At 43.3% G+C, this 21,706-nt stretch overlaps 1 protein-coding gene across 1 annotated transcript in view; it reads left to right on the top strand.

Moving 5' to 3' along the window:
- The window catches only part of CEP72 (centrosomal protein 72), a 179,069-nt gene that overhangs the window by 18,101 nt on the left and 139,262 nt on the right, over positions 1-21,706 (top strand). Inside the window, exons 2-3 of the mRNA XM_075588599.1 lie at positions 2,656-2,764; positions 10,930-11,108. Of these exons, the coding sequence (XP_075444714.1) occupies positions 2,656-2,764; positions 10,930-11,108 (288 nt within the window). The remainder of the gene's footprint in view (positions 1-2,655; positions 2,765-10,929; positions 11,109-21,706) is intronic.

Genomic DNA, 21,706 nt, shown 5'->3' with positions numbered 1-21,706 from the left:
GCTTACGTGCCTTGCTGGGGAGCCTTTGTATACTCACACTTAATGCTTTGAAGCCTGTTTTCCTAGCTACACAGTAGCTTCAGTGTTCAATTTTAACATGATGTGTCGCCCATAGGGTTTCCTTTTTTTATCTTTATTATTTACTTTGTTTACTCTTCAATATATAGAGTACTATACTTAGCTTCAATAGTATTTGGAGATATCTGGTATGGGAGTTTGAGACAATGTGCACAGATCACTCCCTACTCATTCATCCAACTACTGTGTACTCCTCTAGAGAAACAATTTAATCAGTTGTGGGTATATATACCACTATCTGTCCGGTATACCAGTGACAGACACCAGACCTGGTTTAACATCTATACCACACTGAGGCACAAGCTATACATCTATTCTGCATGTGCCAGTTCCCACAAGGTTCCCTATATTTACATTTCTACCAGTCTAAATTACAGGACTGAGAAGTATTTGTTCAATACTTTTTTTATTGTGTTGTGTGTCTATCCCTCCACTTTCTGTTTTTACCCTTATAATTAATAAAGGTTTCATTTATTTTATTTCCTCACGTCCATTATAATACGAGTGCTTGTTGTAAAGGGGTCCTTTTTCTTGCCTAGGCAAGTGTAGTTGTTGCTCTCTATCCTTTACCCCTGGCACCGTTCCTTAGACAGTAGCTAGAGCTTTTTCCACACCCCTCCTCCCCTCACTTATTGGTTTTTAGGAGCATGAAGAAAGCAAAGAAGCGGGGGAGTAAGGGGGAACACCTCCGCTACCATCTCCCGCCCCGCGCAGGTAGCCGCGGAGATCAGGGGGAAGCGGGGACCGGGGCGAGAAGGGGGAACACCCCCGCTACCACCTCCCGCCCCGAGCGTGCAGTCAGCCACGGGGACCGGGGGCAGGAGACAGGGGGACTGTGCGAGCAGCAGCACTCCCATTACTTACCCCTGCAGAGAAGGAAGGGCTCCATTCCGCATCACACCCTATTGGCCAATCAGCTAGGGGGATTTTTTTAATTTTTTTTGCAGAGCAGGGGATTTTTTTTTCAGAGCGGGGGAAAAGTAACTGGCCACCGGCCAATTTCTGTTCGTGCCTGGTGAGTGGGTGACCGGGTTTGTCGAGCACTGGTCATATTCACTAGAGTAGGTTTCCCTAGTAAGATTCTGACTGGTCAAGGGTCGCAAAAGGTTTTGCGTTTTTCGCTTAAATTTCACGTTTTAGCTAAATTTTCCCGTAAGTTCACATTACTCAGGAACTTACTAAAGAAGATAGGTGCAACATTTTCTCCACAGAATGTTGCCTATATATCAATATATAAGGGCCGTGCGACCTGAAACCATTCTTCTGTTGGAATTTTTCCAATGAACATTAAAACAGCAGCCCCAGGATTGGGGAAGTATTGACTATGGAAAGGCTCACAGCCAACATCAGACAAAAAACCCCGGCCTTTGAGGATATCTGGGAACCCTGGTTCCACTTTACCAGAGCGCCCCGACCATCCCAGGTGAGAGGGAGACCAACTCCCCCTCCATAAGAAAAAACTCACACGAATCTCACCAGAAACACCCTAACAGCCAAGTGGGACGACAATAACCCTCCCCAACCCCCTCCCCTCCCTCACACCCCCTCATCTACCCCATCACCCTCCCTCTTACCTTCTCTCTATGAAGGCACCCCCTCTCTTTCCTGGACAACTTAGGTTGCCTTTCTTTTCCCCCCCTTTAAAAAATATGTTTTGGAAAATATTAGGCTACGATATATGTCAGAAATGTTGTATTTTCTAAAAATGCCTAATAAAAACATTGAAAAAAAAAAAAAAAAAAAACAGCAGCCCCAGCCGATTTGATCTTTTCTTTGCAAACATTTCGTATATTCGCCTTAAAGGAAGCCTCTTGCCTTTTTCAAGGGATGTTTTTTGTTTTTACAATCTGATACTTTGTTCAGGAGATAATCAGTCAAAATATGAAGTCTCTGGGAGGTAAATACGGAGCTCTCCCTCTGTACCCAGTGGAATCTACCATGGTAACCTCAGGCGAAATTGATATTTTCTTAAAACTCCAGCATCTAATTTGGGGAAACAGAAAAAAATGCACATCTTTACTGTATAATACAGTTTGAGAGAACTTTCTTTCTCGGCTCTGCTTTTATTGGTAGAGGGAGGAATGGGAAATGATGCAGACATCATGTGATGAACAAATTCAAAACACATTCCCTGGCAAATGTTTTAGGCGAAGCTTCAACTGCTAAAGGCCTTATTCTATATAGTCTCATGCGAAATTTCTGGGACGTTTTAGTCTGAAAATCACCATCCGTCAAAAAGGTCGCGGACGGTCACTTCGGACAATATACAATTACTCCCAAAATCTTATTTGCTTAACTGGAAGCAGAATATATTTGTATTAGAGAAGTCATATCCTATTATAATGAAGCATTGACTGCATTTTAATGAAAGGGTGCTTCCAACATATGCTGAAAGGAAGTAGTCAAAGGCTATCGCAGACATTTTATTTAGTTTTGACTACATTTTATGCTAATTTAACTTTAGGTAATTCAAGGAGTGACCACAATGCAGCTTGTGGACCTCCTAGGTTATTCACTCTGCTTCCTAACTAGCCAAAGAGTATTTGTTATGTATTGAGATGCATGTTTTTTCCTTAGATGATCAACCTGTTCGAGACAATGAACGAAAAGCGGCCCTTATATGTTACACTACAGAACGAGCATTTGAACTTCAGGACCCTTCCTCTGCACCAGGAGATATTGAAAAGTATGAATTAACCTGACATTATTTCTGGGCTATTGAATTGTCAACTGAGGCACAATATTTGGAAACCTTATTGCAAGATTGTGAATGCAAAAATGATCTCTCCATACAGGAAATATCACTCCACTGCAGTCCACAATGGGGAGGAGGATAACATACAGTATGCTGTATGTTGCTCAAATATAGTCATGTGGAAATCTGATTCTACAGTCTTATTTCAAAATGTAACTTAATTTTTCTTTCTGGTATATGTAAAAAAAAAATCCAAAACTGTTCAAATAAAATAAACAATGTACTGTATACTGTATCATCTATAAGTCTCTAAGTCATAGCAGGCCATGGTAATTATGTCCTTATTGTCTCATATGCGGGCCGCACATTGTTGACAGTTTATATTTGCAAAGTTATATTTAAAAGTAGAGTTGCTCAACTTCATACATTTGTGATTAGCACAGGCGTTCCCGAGGATTGCCATTTTGGGATTTGGGTAGATGTAGCATAGCTTACCTATAATGGACCTTTTTGTCTTGACTCTTATTTATTTATTTATAAAATGTTTTACTAGGAAGTAATACATTGAGAGTTACCTCTCGTTTTCAAGTATGTCCTGGACATAGTTAATATGACAAATAATACATGGTTACAAATAGTTACTTAGCACTCAGATTGATTCACGTGTTAGTGTGGGCTACTGTATTCATTACAGTCTGGTTTAAAATTCAAGACCCTAATTAGTTTTAGCTAGTACAGGTATAATTATAATTAGGTACTACATTTTGTAAATAAAGTATGTATTTATCTAATGAATGATAATTTTAAATACAGATGGGCAAATTATGTCTCGCCACAAGTTATTTCAAGGTGGGTTTTGGGAGATATAGATATATCTATCACTTGTGACATTGCCTTAAATATGCACTCTCCTTCTGTTCGTGGGTGGATTTTATGACATCCGCAAATGAATGAATGAACTGGTGGATGTACATTCTTTTTTTTAGACTGATCCACAATTGAAAAGTAACTTGCAGATTTCAATTTCGGTGAAAAACTCGCCCATCTCCAATATTCAAGTGTGTTTTTATAATCTTGAGTTGAACTAATGTTTAAACCACAAAAGAGTGCATACCGCTCATTGAGAACAAAATACAGAGTTTATTAAATTAATCTTTAACACCTTTAACGCCTAATTGCCCAAATCTGGCTGGCTGAATGTACTTTCTTGTGATGTCTCGCTGACCTTGTGTCAGCTATTCATTTACATGGTATCCATGAACCAATGTATAACTTTAAACAATAATGTTGGGTTTTATTGTGTTTTCAGCATTTCATTTATGATTCTCATATAAATATTGCAGAGCAAAGATGCTCACTGCTACAAAATCGGACTGAAAGTAGCTGGTGGCCTCTGTTTATTTTCAGTGCTGTATATTAGATATATGCTTTGCTGCAACTGAGTAGCTACAGTATCCTTAACAGTACCATAATTGAAGCATCTTCAGAGCTGCAAGCTTTAGGTCTAAACTTTGGGAGAAATATCACCATTATATCCAAGTTAGTGACCTGTATCTTTTATGCAGCAGTTATATAAAACAAGTTTTTAGTAAAACTGTGTGTTTAGGAAGACATTGATTGAAACCATTTAAACCTTAAGGTAAAAAACACGGAAAAAGGAAAAGTTCATCAGCAAAGGAACACCCAGTAATTATATGAACACATTTTGGCCAACCATTTATAATCCTGTAATCAATATACTAATAGGCACATTAAGATTTCACTTTTGAAAAAGCATTTCCTGTTTTTTGTTTTGTTTGTTTTTTTTTGCTTTCTATGCAGCTTTCAAACAATTACTTGTCAAACCTTTGGGGGGGGGAAACATGTATCTTAAAGCAGCAGTCAACTCAAATTTGCAACAGAACTCCATTGAAGCTAAAAACCTATTTAATCACATAATTTCAGGACACATAATCTTGAATATACTGTATGTACAAAACCTGCATGAGATTCAATAGATGACTGCTTTTATATAACAACCAACACTTGCGATCTCCAAATTTGTACGCAATCAAAAGAAAGTTTTACATCAGTTTCAAGCACCTTAAGAAATTAGTGTTTAATCTGAGGCAAGATACCGTCATCTACTCTATTAGGTAGACTGGAAGGGGTCTATTTATTAAAAAAAGAATTTAAATGCAAAATTAGAAAGACCTATGCAAAAAAGCAGCACCACATTTATTACAGAAAATTAATCCCATTGAGTTTTTCCTTTGTTTAAATATTTTTTTTATACATTTGGTGTAATTCTTCTGTATGGGTATTGGAGCCGGGAGACTTAAATAAAATATAGCGTTTTTTATGTTTGATTCTTTTGATACTGAATTTACATTCCATTAATGTAAAATGTAATCTAGCATAAATACACTCATTAATACTAGATCACAATTATTTATTTATTTATAAAATATTTTACCAGGAAGTAATACATTGAGAGTTACCTCTCGTTTTCAAGTATGTCCTGGGCACAGAGTAAAACAAATAATACATGGTTACAAGTACAGTTACATAAATGAACAAGGTATACATTATATACAAGACATTGCGTGCACAGTTAAAGAAAATATATATTATGAGCGTATGAAACAGTTACAGACCAGATTAAAGTGTGAGACGACAACCTTAGATTTGAAAGAACTTAAGCTGGTGGTGGATATGAGAGTCTCTGGTAGGTTGTTCCAGTTTTGGGGTGCACAGAAGGAGAAGGAGGAACGTCCGGATACTTTGTTGAGCCTTGGGACCATGAATAGTCTTTTGGAGTCTGATCTCAGGTGATAGGTGCTGCATGTGGTAGGGGTGAGGAGCTTGTTCAGGTAGCTGGGTAGCTTGCCCAGAAAGTATTTGAGGGTGAGACAGGAAAGGTGAACTTTGCGCCTAGACTCTAGTGATGACCAATCTAGTTCTTTGAGCATTTCACAGTGATGTGTGTTGTAGTTGCATTGGAGAAGAAAACGACAAATTGAATTGTAGAGGGTGTCAAGTTTGCTATGGTGGGTTTGAGGAGCCGAGCCATATACTATGTCTCCATAGTCAATAATTGGCATTAGCATCTGCTGTGAAATACGCTTTCTGACCAGGAGACTTAGGGAGGATTTGTTCCTGTAAAGTACCCCTAGTTTGGCATAGGTCTTGGTTGTCAGGGTATCAATGTGCATCCCGAATGTTAAGTGGGAGTCAAACCATAAGCCCAGGTATTTAAAACTAGTGACAGGTGTTAGGGTGGTGTTAGCGTTGGTTCTAATCAGGAGCTCAGTCACTGGAAGCTTTACAAATTTAGTCTTGGTCCCAAATACCATTGGTACAGTCTTGTCAGTGTTTAAAAACAGTTTGTTTTGGGAAATCCAGTTTTCGAGTCTCAAAAAGTCAGACTGAAGTATGTGTTGAAGGTCAGAGAGGCTATGGCTGTGTGCATATAGGATTGTGTCATCTGCATACATGTGTATTGAGGCTTCCTTACAAGCTGTGGGAAGATCATTAATGAACACTGAGAAGAGTAGGGGCCCCAGAACAGAGCCTTGTGGGACACCACAGGTGATATCCAGAGGGTTGGAGTTAGAGCCTGAGATGGACACATGTTGGGATCTTCCTGATAGGTAGGACTGAAACCAGTTTAAAGCATGTTTCCCTATTCCAGAGCTCTGGAGTTTGTTAAGCAGGATAACATGATCAACGGTGTCAAAAGCCTTTGCAAAATCTAGGAATACTGCACCAGTGAGTTGTCCCCGTTCCATTCCATAGGTAGAAATAGTAGAAAAGAACCCAGTGTAGCACTCAAGTTCACCCTCTGGTGATTAGTGTGTGATTTAAAACATAAACTTTATTAATACAACACATATATAAAATTATGGGTGTTAAAATGACATACTAGAGGTCATATGATCATTATTCTGACAGCCATAGTCTGTTTCGCCTTGAGAAAGCCCCTCACGAAACGCGCGCGTCGGCTCTGTTTCCACACGTGCACGCGCAGGGCTGAAATCACTTCCGCATTCATGTCTCTGACTGCGAGTTGATGCGGTGTCCTGCCCGCTGTTATACAGGCTACCAGTGCCCCGATGGACACTTAGAGCCTCTTGTTACTGTATACTGTTAGGGTCATTGCTCCCTACTAAGTACTGAGTGCAGTCCTTACATATATGTGCTGTATTATACTGCTATTGAGTTACCACGATCTGTATTCACAGCCTCCGCCTCCACATATGCATTGATGATTTTTGTGCACAGCTGATCATATAAGGGTGCCCACAAACACATTGCAAACTATCACCATCTATGACATTATTGCAGTGGTCACTACAGGGTATTATATGCCTATACTGTGAACCTCTGGGGTCTACCTGTGATCAGCTTCATACAGTAATGTGCACACATTCATTACTACTGAGGAGGTTGTTTTAGACTGCACATTGAGACCTACTGGTGCACAATATATTTGCTTCAAAGTACACCGGTTACCACCAGTCACAACATCACCACTTATGGTTTATGCATATATTGCCTATTGTGACTTGGTGGTAGAGTACATCGTCGAGTTAACCCTACCTTTTCACCCTCATTGAGGTTCTTATCAAGATTTATTTAGTTTCCTGTGTGATATTGATACACAACAGGAGACATCTATTATATTGATCACGAGCCCTATGGCTGTCAGTATAATGATCCTATGACCTCTAGTATGTCATTTTAACACCCATAATTTTATATATGTGTTGTATTAATAAAGTTTATGTTTTAAATCACACACTAATCACCAGAGGGTGAACTTGAGTGCTACACTGGGTTCTTTTCTACTATTTCTACCTATTCAGTGTATACCCAGAGCACCATTCACCGTTCATATTCTATGAGGCAGCAGCAGGGGCTCCCCTATTACCTTTTCCCGTTCCATTCCACACTGGATTTCATTGCAAACTTTTAGCAGGGTAGTTACGGTGGAGTGTTTGGGACGAAACCCAGACTGGAATTGGCTAGGGAAATTTGTCTTGGTGTAGAAATCGCTTAATTGGGAGTGGACACATTTTTCCATAACTTTGGATAGAATTGGGAGAAGTGAGATTGGCCTGTAGTTTGAGACAGTGTTTTTGTCCCCACTTTTGAAGATTGGGACAACTCTGGCAGTTTTCCAGGTCTTAGGGATATGGCCTGCAGACAGGATAGAGTTGACTATGGACGTAATTGGTTTGGCAATGGCTGGGGCACCAAGTCGTAGGAACCTAGATTGTAGTAAGTCGGGTCCACATTGGCTGCTTAGTTTTAGTTTGAGGAGCGCTTGTGTAATCTCCTCTTCAGATACTGGGCTAAATTGAAAATTGTGGAAAGTGTTGGGAGGGGGTGGGACTGTAGGGATACTCCCAGAATGAGATTCATGTTTGGGGTTTGTGCTGCGTTTCGCTAATAAGTTAGTGGCACACCCCAAAAAGTAATCATTGAATGCATTTGCAATGTCAGTGGGGTTTGTCAGAGTAATACCCCCCTTAGTGATATTACTTGGTTGTTGATGGTTAGGAGGCTGGAATATATTGTTGATAACCTTCCAGAAGTTAGCTGGGTTTGATGTATTTTGGTGGAGATTGTCAGAGTAATATTGTGCTTTTGCATGCCTTGTTTGCCTTGTGCACATGTTCCGCATGCATCTGTAGTGATTGAGATCCTTGGTAGTGCCAGTTACTTTGTAGCTTTTCCACAAGGCATCCCTGAACTGGTAGAGTGCTATAAGGTCAGGTGTAACCCATGGAAGGTGGGCCGCCCGTACCCTTATTTTGCGTAGTGGAGCATGGGTATCGCAGAGTTTTAAGAACTCGGATTGGAAATAGTCGAGCGCAGAATCTGGGTCGGGAATTAAATCGATTCTGTGCCATGGGCAGTTGGTAAGGTCATCCAGAAACTGTTGTGGGTTAAAGTTTTTAAATGTTCTAGTGAGGAGAACTTTAGAGCTTGAATGGGGCGGTTTAATTTTGCTTACACAGTACACTATTGCATGGTCACTGAAAATATCAGGAAGGATGCCAGAGGATTGGATTCTGCTGGGGTTTGAGGAGAGAATCCAGTCTAGCAAGGAATGGTTATGCGATTTCAGGTTTATCCGTGTGGGTTGGGAAATGAGTTGTGATAGGTTAAGTGACTTGAGTTGTATCTGGATTTTGTGGTTTTTAGGGTCAAGCCAATTGAAGTTGAAATCCCCTAGAACTAGCAGCTCACTCTTCTCATTCAGAGAGGAAATGGAGCCAAGAAATTGGGTGATATCAGTCAAGGATTGTAGAGGGGCTTTAGGGGGGCGGTAGATGCCAGCAAGCAAGATGGGCTTAGAAAAGGGGAGGCAGATTTTGCCAACTAGAGTTTCAAAAGAGGGTGGACTTGGTGGGCAATTTAACAGTGTAAATTGTAAGGTGTCTGCAATATAAAATAACACCCCTCCTCCTCTCTTTGACCTATCTCTCCTAAAAATGGAGTATCCCTGAATGGCAATATTTGCATCAGGGGTTTTAGGGGATAGCCATGTTTCTGTAAAAATGATGGCTTTGGGTTTATGCATAAGGCACCATGCCCTTAGTTCATCCAGTTTGGGCAGCAGGCTCCGGATGTTTATATGGGCGACAGATAGCACTTTTTGGAATTTAAAGGTGGAATTCTCAGGGGCATGGGACAGAGCTGAAATGGGAGGACCTGGGTTAGTTTCAATATCACCTGCTAGAGAGAGTAATAGTATGAGTAGAAATTTGGGTAGTTGTTTGCAAGTTGTAAATTTGTGGTGTTTTCCATTAGAGTGAGCAGTGGTTGGTGTGCTGGTTTTTAGAGTTCTCCACCAACATTCAGTAGATAGTGCAAGGCTTTTGAGTAGTCCAGGGTGTATGGTGATGTTGGGTGTGGGCCAGGATGGAGGAGTTTGTAGTGGATAGAGGGAGTAACATCTCCATGAGGCCAGGAGAAAGAAAAAAGTTAAAATACATAGCAGGTTCATGATGCCAGAGGTAGGCAGTGCTGCAAGGAGCTGTTGTGAGCAGAGTGAGTGTGAGCAGACTAACAGCAGGTGTGTGCCTGTTCCTTGTCAAATGTTTAGCTGTATTGCAATGCTAGAGTCAGTTCAGGGTTTCAGTGTATTGTGCAGTCAGTTTTGGGAGAGACTGCAGTGAATAAGTTGTAAAGGGGTGGGGGGTTGAAATAGGCAGGTTAGCAAGCATGGGATCATAGTGTGATCTGAGTAGCTTACCGTTTGTTGTCTTGAGTAAAAGAGTGTGCAGTAGATCCAGTCACCTCTAGTCAAACTGTAGTCTAACTGTATTTATCACTTAAAAACCTCACTTTAAATGCCTCACTATCTAATGCCAATTGCAGTTCCTGCAAAGATGCAGGAAAGGTGTTTGTTATATACAGCTAAAACAGTCACATGACCCTCCCCCTCTCCAACCAGTCAGCTTGTTCCATTTGGCCAATTAACAGAACAGAGTTAAGAGGAAAAAAAAAAAACTTTTTAAATTCAAACATACTAACTTATATCAATTCTACAAGGCCAGATTCAGTCTTTTACACAGGGTTTCAACATCAGGAACATACCTGTGAAGAGATTGCAATTAGATCCATGTCATATCAGCTGAGGTTATTGGTTATTGGTCTTGCATGAAGAAAGTGAGTATATTAACTATATATATATATATATATATATATATATATATATATATATATATATATATATATATATATATTAACTGTAGTCTACCTGTATTTATCACTTAAAAAAACTCACTTTAAATGCCTCACTATCTAATGCCAATTGCAGTTAAATAGATTATTTGTAGGATGAGTAGAAAGCTATTGCATATTATTTGTGTACATCCTATTCATTTATGCAGTTACTGTATGTCCATGGGTTTTATTTTAAGTGGGTTACTGAATAACGTTTCCATATTTTGTTTCCTTATGTTAGTCCATTGAAAGGTATCACTGTCTGCAAAAGTGTCACGTTTTCTCTATTTCTGTTTATGCAGGTACAATTCACACTACACGTTTGATTTTCTTTTCATTTGTTTATCTGCGACCAATGTTCTCTAATTCACATTATTATTAATTTGTAAATTGCAAACATAATCTGCAGCAATGTTACTATTCTTTTCCATTTTTAGATCTGTTCAACCAAGAGCAACTTACATAGGTTCACTGTCTAAAAAATATTCATTATTAGACGATGATGATGAAGCTGTTCTGAATCTTATCGCAAAGTGCAAATGGAATTTAAATAATCCACTTCGGATAACAGGATCTGCAAAAAGAGACCAAGAGGCAGAGCTTCACAGTTTGCAAGGTATGTCGTCTTTCCCAGAAAGACTAGTCATGACTCGAGACAGGTTTTTGTAGGAAATCTTGTCTGAAGTCATGGATGTAATAACGCCTTCATTACATTTTTGTTTGGTAAAGGTTGGAATGGCAAGCAGAGGACTTGGATAAAACTGTTGCTTTATGCTTAAAGAAAAAGTGCCCAGAAAGCATATAAAGCATAGAAGGGCTGTTTTATTTACCACATACACTGGCGACACACTTTATTGAAGTGTGGCCAGTTCCGCAAGCCGGGAGATTTCCCGGCTTGCAAGTGGCAGCCCCTCGGCGTGCCGCGCGTCTCCGATGCGCGGTCACGCGTCATCGGGTGCCTGCGCCCCCTGCACGCGCGTCCAGGGCTCCCCGAGGGAGCCCTGGTGTCCCGCGATGTGGGGGACGGCGGCAGGGGGTTCCGGGGGACCCGGCGGACCCGGAGAGGAGAGGGGGAAGCCGCGATCGGCGGGCCTCTCCTCCGCTGCTTCGGCGCGCGCCCGGCACCCTCCGGCGCGAGCCAGGTAACTGCTGCGGCCGAGAACGGGCAAATGCTCGAATAAACTCGGCCGCAGCAGTACACTGAATGAGTATTTCAATAGGTATGTGGAGTTGCAACCCACATAATTATCTTTGAAACCAAATAACTTAAAGAAGATAAGGTCCACGTGGAGGATATTGGATTTTTGACTGTGGTGCATGTTTTGTATATTTGATTAATGCACACCGTTTTATCTGCCACCATCAGAAAAAGACCATGCTCATTTATTGTGGTTTCTAACTAGATTTTTTTAACCCCTTGAGTGCTGCATGACGTAACCGTTAGTGACCTAAAAGTCATGCTGTCATGGGAGGGGAGTCTCTTTAGAAGCATCTTTATAACATTGAAAAGTTACAGAGGGATTCCTCCATTTGAACTTAATGCTGCCATTAGATATTGGGTCAGGGATCCCTGTGATATCCCAGAATTTCCTGGCATCTTTATCCTGTGCGTTCAAATCTGTGTATATATGGCAACAACTGTGGGGGCTGGGGGAAGGAGCCGTTTCTTAGATCCTGGGTAGTCTGAGAGGCATCCTCACTTGGAATAGGGGGTCCCCCTCTTTTTTAATCTGAGGTGGGTCTTTCCCCCATACAATCCCACTGTGGACGTTTGATATGAATGCTGCTGGGAGCAAAGCGTATGGAAATATTCTACAAAGTTTTATAATTTTGGAGAGAAGTGCATTAATAAAATATAATATTGTATAACATTTTTATTCCATGCTGGATTCAGGAAACGATATTTTTATTTTTACCCTTTAAAAAACCCTGGTGGCAGATTCAGATTCAGGTGGCAGATATATAGGAGTCCAAATAAGAGGACATTATGGGACACATTTTTAGAACCCCTGAAGAAGAGAGCAGCCCGCTCTCGAAACGCGTAGGGTTAACTTTGAGGGACCTGGATCGCTACGCCTGAGCTGTTCCCAGTGCCGAGACGAATCAGCTGTTCATCAGCTGAAACTTACTGCAAGATCTTTACAAATCTGCTGCGGTGAATCTGCCACCAGCTGCAAGGTGATATGAGCGCCAAGGGAGAGTGAACACACGCAGGCTGGCGTGTGCAACCATCATCCTAACCCTGATCCGGTGCAGTAGCAGTGTGAGCTGTAAAGAGAGGGGATACTCTCAGATTTATCCACCGCCCGCTTTTATCTTTCGTCCGGTGAGTGGGCAGTTCATCCGGTATTGCTGATTACCGGTCCCATATCGATTGTCCTATTATATGATATATTATTTTGTTTATGTTTTTTATGTCCAGTGTTTTTAATCAGTTTTATTAAATGTTTTTTACAATCCTAATCACCCATGATCTCAGCTGATATATATCAATTTAATAGTTGTGTTTAGTATATGTTGTTTGTCTATTGCATTTACAGTATTACACTATGTTTTGTGTTTTTTTATATTTCTTTTAAGCACATCTCTACAGTCTGGGATCCATTCGGGTCCTCCTGTTGGTGGATATATCCTTTACCTGCCGGCGCCTTTTTAATATTATATTCTTCTTTTGTGTGTTGTTATCTGACCAGGGGGTCAGTTTTAGTATTTAGGCAGCCCCCGATGTGAGGGTTATTTCTCATATAAGGGTTTCTATTTCCTACTGTATATAGTTAGCGCTACCTGCCCTGTGTTTGCAACAGTACAGTACTATACCATACTACCTTCCTGATGTTTTCCCATTACGTGCGATCACAATGGGCAACACAGTCGCAATATGGTCAATATATTTATTGCATCATTCCACGGTGAGTACATTGTTCCATAAACTCAGTATGCCTTGCTCCAACTCATCCTTTTTGGCGGGTTTCACGACTTTTCGGATATGGTCCTTCAGCTGAGGCCAGACCATTTCGATAGGATTGAAGTCTGGCGATCTGTCATTGGAAAAAAAGGACAATTAGTTAAAGAGATACAGTACACAGTAAAAACAGTGGGAAAAAATGAGACACGGTTACCGCACTTACTCCGCTGGCGTCTTCACCCAGTTGATACCGCGCTCAAGAATATGCGCTGTCGACGCGGTGTGCTTCGGATCGTTGTCCTGGTAGAAACGGTGACCATCCGGGAACTCACGTGTGATGTATTCCACAATCTCAGGCACAATTTTCTCTTGGAAGAAAGCTTTATTCACGTTTCCTATAACAAGAAAAGAAAAGTGCTCAAAAAACTGCACACTAGTACAGTACAGTGCATAAGGCAAAAGCGTGTGACATACATTTTACTGTACCTTCAAAGATGACGATGCATCCTGGTCCACGCCTAGAGATGGCACCCCACACATGCATCTTCACTGGGTGTTTTGGACGTGGCTTCATAGATATGCGACCTTTTTTGTGGAATGCAAAGGTGGCAAATCTCTCCAGCGACACAGTAGACTCGTCAGTGAAGATGCAATCCTGGAAAGTTTCTCCACTGTCGATCCATGCCTGGGCCTGAACCACTCTCTTGATCTTGTTAACGTCCCTTATCATAGGGTACGCTCTGTAATGACAAGGAATAATTTTATAGGTACAGTACAGTTTCTTAAACAACACTTTTACTTCCTGTACTGTCCAGTACTAACCTCACACGTCCATATTTCCATCCAATTTTGCGTCTCATCTTCTTTATGCTGGTCTCGGATACAGTGAGATTGTGATTTTGCTGCAGAGTGTATTTGACCCTTAATGCACTCTTCTCATCATTCTCTTCACTTATTTTGTCGACCAGAAGAGTTGTCTCCCTACGATGTACAGAAAAACAACAATCCGGTAAGTTACAGTGCAGTAGGCCACAAGTACAAAACATAATTTGCAGTAAAAATAGTATAAAATGAGATAGATCTACACAATATATAGTTCTATTAATATGCAGCAATATAAACAATAGATATACTGTATTATATAGTTATATAAATATACTTACGCGTTAGTTACCGTTGGTGTCCTCGTGCGTTGTTTGGTTTTGCCGTGTGCATGATAGCACACGGTGGTTGATGGCACAACGAGTCCAGAAGCAGCTAACCAGCGTTGGATATCTGCAATTCGGTGTCCGCTCGTGTACATCTCCTTAATTCTCATGCTGAGATCCTTTGAAATCTTTTTAACAGGCATTGCTGCGAGTAGAAAGAAATACAAACACAAGAATGTATATTCGATGTTTAGTCTGTGTATTCAATGTGCAGTGAATCCACAAAATGGATGGTGTATTGATACGTTAATGACTCACAGAGTACGCCCACTTTCAACACCTGTAACTCGTCGCCATGCATAAACGGTTACACACTTTGCATAGCCCACCACTCGATGATCTTTATCTGAACTTGCCCTTGTCCAGATACTGCATTGTGCCATCTGCTTCCATGGATCAACCCCGATTCTACGGACGCAAGAAGCCACTTGCCTCTGCCGTGCCTGTCACGCAGAAAAGGCGAAAGGCGGCAGCCGTTTCCAAGCCAAGGCCAAAGCGACAGGCTAAGGCCAATAAAGAAAACCTTCTGCTGACCCCAAAGGCTAAGGGTGTTAATACACGTGTGGCAGGACGGCCTGTAGCCGAGGTCAGGGAACAGTCCACACGTGTAGTTTCAGGATAATGAAAAATGTTCAATGGCTTTATTTCTCCACAGTAACATAACATGCGGGTACACTGTCCCTTTAACAAAGTAAATCCTGCTCCATGGTGGGAGAAAAACTGACTAACACAGCAGACCTATCTAGCAGGCTGGCTGGCTAAACCATAACCAAACCTTCAGAGTCTTTTAAGCAGTCATGAAAACAAATTAAACAAATCTTACTTTGGCTGCAGTAAGTAGTGTGTTGTATCCTTCTGGCTAGCAGCACATCTATCCATGTGCTCTTGTCTGAGGGAGCCAGCTACTGCTGGTAACAAGATCCTTTTCTACCTTTCTGGCTCTCAGGTGTCAGCTTACTTCCTGACTACCCAAGTTCCACCTGAGTTAACCCTTATGAGTGCTGGATGAAGCACTCAGACATATGTCTCCCAGGCGTAACTGATAGGAGTTGACTTCACTCTGTCACATACCTCCCCTGTTTGTGTGTGGCTAGTGTCCCACACGGCTGAAGCCCGACCCTCCACTCCTTCCCTTGACAAAAAATCAGCATTTCCATGGTCCTTTCCAGGTCTATGCTGAATATCAAACGAGAAGGGTTGGAGGGCAATATACCACCTGGTCAACCTTGGATTTGTGTCCTTCATGGTGTTTAACCACTTCAAGGGCGAATGGTCAGTGACCAGGGTGAAGTGTACTCCAGCGACATAATGTCTCAAGGCCTCAATTGCCCATTTTACAGCGAGGCACTCCTTCTCAATAACGGAATACCTCACTTCCCTTGGGAACAGCTTCCGGCTGATGAACAGTATGGGGTGTTCAACACCATCAAATTGCTGAGACAGCACTGCTCCCAGCCCTACCTCTGAGGCATCCGTCTGGATGATGAAGGGCTCTTTAAAATCTGGGCTCCGAAGAGCGGGGCCCTCTGACAGGCACTTTTTTAGCATGTCAAAGGCGTCTTGGCACTCCCAAGACCATTTAACTTGGGTTGGGGCACTCTTTTTTTGTCAGATTTGTTAGGGGTGCAGAAATTTCCGAAAAATTGGGGATAAACCGCCGGTAATACCTTGCTAACCCCAAAAGGGAGCGGACCTGTGTCTTTGTCTGTGGGGTGGGGACTTCCTTTAAGGCGGCTACCTTGCTAGCTAGTGGCCTTACTATCCCTCCCCCAACGGCATAGCCCAAGTACTTTGTAGTGGATTTACCCAGGGCACATTTTTTTGGATTTGCAGTGAGCCCTGCTTCTCTTAAGGATGTTAGGACTGCCCTTAACCTTTTTATATGAGACTGCCAGTGTCTGCTATAGATGACAATGTCATCCAAGTAGGCCGCGGCATATGCCCTATGGGGTCATAGTACCTTATCCATTAACCTTTGGAACGTGGCTGGAGCCCCATGTAACCCAAATGGCATAGTGACGAATTGGTATAAACCGAGAGGGGTGGCGAAGGCAGTTTTGCATTTGGATTCTTCCGCTAGAGGTATCTGCCAATATCCTTTTGTGAGATCTAGGGTGGAGATATAGTCTGCTTTACCAAGCGAATCAAGCAATTCATCCACCCTAGGCATTGGATATGCATCAAATCTGGATACAGCATTTACCTTTCGCAGATCTACGCAAAACCTCACCTTCCCATCTGGTTTAGGGACCAACACGATAGGGCTACACCATTCGCTGTGGGACTCCTCGATCACGCCCAATTCCAACATGTCTATTATCTCCCTCTCTACCAGGTCTTTTCGGCCCTCTGGCAATCTATAGGGACGGGACCGTACTTTTACGCCAGGTTCTGTCTCAATCCTATGGGACACTAAATCAGTCTGCCCTGGCAGCTCAGAAAAAACATCTGAGAACTGGTCACATACATCAAGTAGGTCTGACCTTTGTTCCGTTGTTAACTGCTCTCCCATGGGAACCTGATGGTCAGTGTACGTACTACCCTTTGGAAGCTTTGGACCCAAATCCGTCTCCTTCCCGAGGGTGAATGAACAGCGATCTCATCGTTTTCCAGGGTTTCAGGAGGTTCACGTGGTAGATTTGTTTACCCTTCCTGGACCCTGGTTGAGAGATCTCATAGTTCACCTCCCCGGTGCGGCGGAGAACTTGGAAAGGACCCTGCCACTTCGCAAGGAGTTTACTCTCTGATGTCGGTAGTAGTAGCATCACTTGGTCCCCAGGTTGGAAGACCCTCAAGCGAGCATTTTGGTTGTACTGCCTCTCTTGACGTTCTTGAGCAGATTTGAGGTTTTCCTTCGCAAACCGACCTATCATGTCTAGGCGGTTTCTAAGGTCTATGACATACAGCCCTCCCCCTCCAAGGGTATTCTTGGAGGGGGAGGGCTCCTCCTCCCAGGATTCCTTCAGTAGGTCGAGAATACCCCGAGGTTGGCATCCATATAGGAGCTCAAACGGGGAGAAGCCTGTGGATGATTGGGGAACTTCTCGTACCGCAAACAACAGGAAAGGGAGAAGTTCATCCCAAGCTCGCTTTTCAGTGTCCACAAACTTCCTAAGCATAGTTTTTAAAGTACGGTTAAACCTCTCTACCAATCCATCAGTCTGAGGATGGTAGACCGAGGTCCGGACGGATTTTACCTCCAATAACTTCAGGACATCCTGCATTAACTTTGCCATAAAATTTGTTCCCTGGTCAGTTAACATTACTTGTGGAAGTCCTACCCTACAAAACAGTTCTAACAGCCTGTGAGCAACCTGTTTAGCAGTGGCTGATCTCAGAGGGAAGGCCTCAGGATACCTGGTGGCATAATCAACAACAACGAGTATAAATTTATGTCCCTTCGCAGAGGATTCTAAAGGTCCGACCAGATCTACCCCAATTCTCTCGAATGGGACGGCTACCAAGGGCAGAGGAACCAAAGGAGCCGGCTTCTGTCATTTTTGGCTAGTTAACTTGCATTCACGACATGTCTCACATAGTTTCATGATGTCACCATGTATGCCTGGCCAGTAAAACCGGGACGAGATGCGGTCCGTGGTCTTATCTCTGCCCAAATGACCACCCCATGGGAGAGTATGGGCTAGGGTAAACACTGTTTTAATCAACCCTTTAGGGACTAGCATCTGTCGAATGACCTCCCCTGTTTGTGTAACCTTATTCACACGATATAGTACACTGGCGACACACTTTATTCGAGCTCGGCTAGTCCCACGAATTCGGGTATACCCGGGTGTATTGAGGTTTGTGACTGTTTTCTGCCCGAGTGCATTGAGTTATTTTCCGGCAGGGATTGAAGCATTTTATTCCCGTTGGCTGCAATACTGCACACTACATATATATATATACTGCATTACTATTCATGAATTTATGCCATCTGGTAGACACGCGAAGCATTGCAGCCTATTAAATCCTAATCATTATCATTTAACAGATCAGCCGCCCATCAGCCAGGCATGAACCCAGGCTGGGAAGGCAAATGCAACGGGGCTTGTCAGAGGTGAGGAGCGGCGCATTCCAGGTATCTGCCAGGTACATACCGGGTATTTGCTCGAATAAAGTGTGTCAGTGCAGTATGTCATTCAACAGTTCAAAATGTGGAAACACTTTTACACCTTGTTCATCTATTATCTTGTTGTTGACCTGTACCACCTTCTCATATTGTCTAGCCAGAGCTGGGTCCTCCCTCTGCCTCTGACGGAAGTCAGGAAGATCCAGGTCTGGCAACACTCCCGTATCTATCTGTTCCCCACCCTGGTCATCCCCGGCCATGACCTGCAGTCCTTTGGGCTGACTAATGTTACCAAAAGTCCCAGCCTTTCTTAACCAGTCCTCTTTTTCCGCACGTCTCTGTTTACGTGTCTTTGGGACATGGTGTCTATGGGGGAAAATCTCTGGGGAAAAAGGGAACAAGTCTCCGGGCTTCTCCGGTACAGAGAAGTAGGCTCCGTAGGAGTAGGGGCCAACAATGTTTCGAGGTAGGGCCAGTCTCGGCCAAGTAGAACAGGAGCAGGTAGCCAGGGAGCAACTCCCACTAGTAGGCTAGCCTCTTGATCCTGGATACGCAGTGTAACGTTCGCCGTCGGGTATCTCTTTGTATCCCCATGGATACACTCGATATTCCAAGGAGAGTCATAAGATAGTCTATTGCTTGGAATTAGGCCCTCTAGGATCAGGGTTTTTCCAGAGCCCGAGTCCAGCATGGCGGTTACTTTTGTCCCCTCCAGAGATGCTGGGACTAACCACGGATTGTGGTCCCCTCGGAGACAAGCTGTGGCAGTGGTTCTGCCATATGAACAGTCCATTTCCTCATCTCCTGAGTCTGCAAACTCGGTCGTCCGTGGAAGCTCTCGACGGGGCTCGGTGTTTGGACCTCTCCGCTGTTGGATGGGGTCCTCCCTTCTGGTTGGTGGGGTTATCCTCTCCACCGGGTGGGTGACAGGAGTCCAGGTTCTCGGGGAATACTGTGGGTGGCGGCCTCCCTTGAGTGATCCAGTGGCCTCGGACCCAGGATGGGCGTCTCTGCGGGAGTTTGTACCAGGAACCCTCCGAGTTGGGAAAGGGTCTTCCGATCGGGTTGACTGGATCTCCCGAGCTGGCGGGTTGTAGACCCCTCGATTGTCTGCTCTCCTGCCTCTAGTATCACCGGAAGCAACTGGTGTTTGCACCGGCCGTTCCCAGCTATCCTGTTGGGTGTCGTCGCCCAGGAAGTTTTCCACCAAGCGGACCGCTGAATCCAGGGAAAATGCAGCGTGTCTTTTTACCCAGGAGCGGGAGGAGGGGGGCAGTATCTGTATGAACTGCTCGAGCACAAACTGTTCAAGGATCTCTGCCTTGTCATGTTTTTCCGGTTGTATCCACCTGGCACATAAGTCTACTAAGCGGTGGGCTATGACCCGGGGTCTGTCTCGGTTTGTATATTTGACTGTCCGGAACCGCTGTCGGTAGGTCTCTGGCGTGAGGCCTAGGCGATCCAGAATAGCAGCCTTTAGTTTCTGATAGTCCATGGCCTCGTGCGCTGGAAGAGCCTGGTAGGCTGCCTGAGCTTCCCCTATGAGGAATGGAGCCAGAGTCGTTACCCAGCGATCAACTGTCCAGCCGTGGGCCGTGGCTACCCTTTCAAAAGTGGGGAGAAATGCTTCTGGGTCTTCGTTTGGCTTCATTTTAGGCAGCATCACCGGTGGGCTATTTGGAATCCCTGGTCTGCCTGGGGCTGGGCCTTCGACCAGCAGTTGGAGTAGCTTTTCCTCTCGCCGGGCTTGTCGCTCATCTTGCTGGGCTTGTCGCTCTGCTTGCTTCTCTGCTAGCTGGAGCTGTTGCTGAAGGAACTGAGAAAAAAATGTCTCCATTTTTATTTTATTTTTTGTGTGGCCCTTCAGATACAGGGGCCGTCCGACGTCCCACTTCTGACACCACCTGTGGCAGGACGGCCTGTAGCCGAGGTCAGGGAACAGTCCACACGTATAGTTTCAGGATAAATAAAAACGTTCAGTGGCTTTATTTCTTCACAGTAACATAACATGCGGGTACACTGTCCCTTTAACAAAATAAATCCTGCTCCACTTTGGGAGAAAAGCTGACTAATAACATAGCAGACCTATCTAGCAGGCTGGCTGGCTAAACCAGAACCAAACCATAAGGGTACTTTAAGCAGTCAGTAAATAAATGAATAATCCTTACTTTAGTTGAAGTAGTCTTTGGTGAAATCCCTCTGGCTAAGGGCTCACGGAGCAGTGTGCTTCTCTCTCTCTCTGGCAGCTACTGCCAGTCACATGATTCTTTATCTACCTTGCTGGCTCTCAGGTGTCAGCTAAAGAGTTCTAATTTCCTAACTTCCACCTGAGTTAACCCTTATGAGTGCTGGATGAAGCACTCAGACATATGTCTCCCAGGCGTAACTGATAGGAGTTGACTTCACTCTGTCACAGTATATATATATATATATATATATATATATATATATATATACAGTGTTCGACAAACCTATACATTTGCCCCGGGCGAGTGGATTTAACCCCCGGGCGAGTAAATATTGGCCCAAGCAACACACGTTTGGTACTAGGTGGCGAGTAGATTTTTTTGTGTGGCGAGTAGATTTTTTGGTGATTTGTCAACCACTGTATATATATGTGTATGTGTGTGTGTGTGTTTGTGTGTGTGTGTGTGTGTGTGTGTGTGTGTATATATATTTATAAAAAATATTTTACCAGGAAGTAATACATTGAGAGTTACCTTTCGTTTTCAAGTATGTCCTGGGCACAGAGTTAAGACAAATAATACATGGTAACAAATACAGTTACATAAATGAACAGGGTATACATTATATACAAGACATTGCCTGCACAGTTAAAGATAATATATATTATGGGCATATGAAACAGTTACAGACCAGATTAAAATGTGAGACAGCCTTAGATTTGAAAGAACTTACACTGGTGGTGGATGTGAGAGTCTCTGGTAGGTTGTTCCAGTTTTGGGGTGCACGGTAAGAGAAGGAGGAACGACCGGATACTTTGTTGAGCCTTGGGACCATGAACAGTCTTT

This window comes from Ascaphus truei, chromosome 2 (assembly GCF_040206685.1).
Source record: "Ascaphus truei isolate aAscTru1 chromosome 2, aAscTru1.hap1, whole genome shotgun sequence".
In the NCBI taxonomy this organism is placed as follows: Eukaryota; Metazoa; Chordata; class Amphibia; order Anura; family Ascaphidae; genus Ascaphus; species Ascaphus truei.
This window is presented reverse-complemented; position numbering and strand designations above follow the sequence as displayed.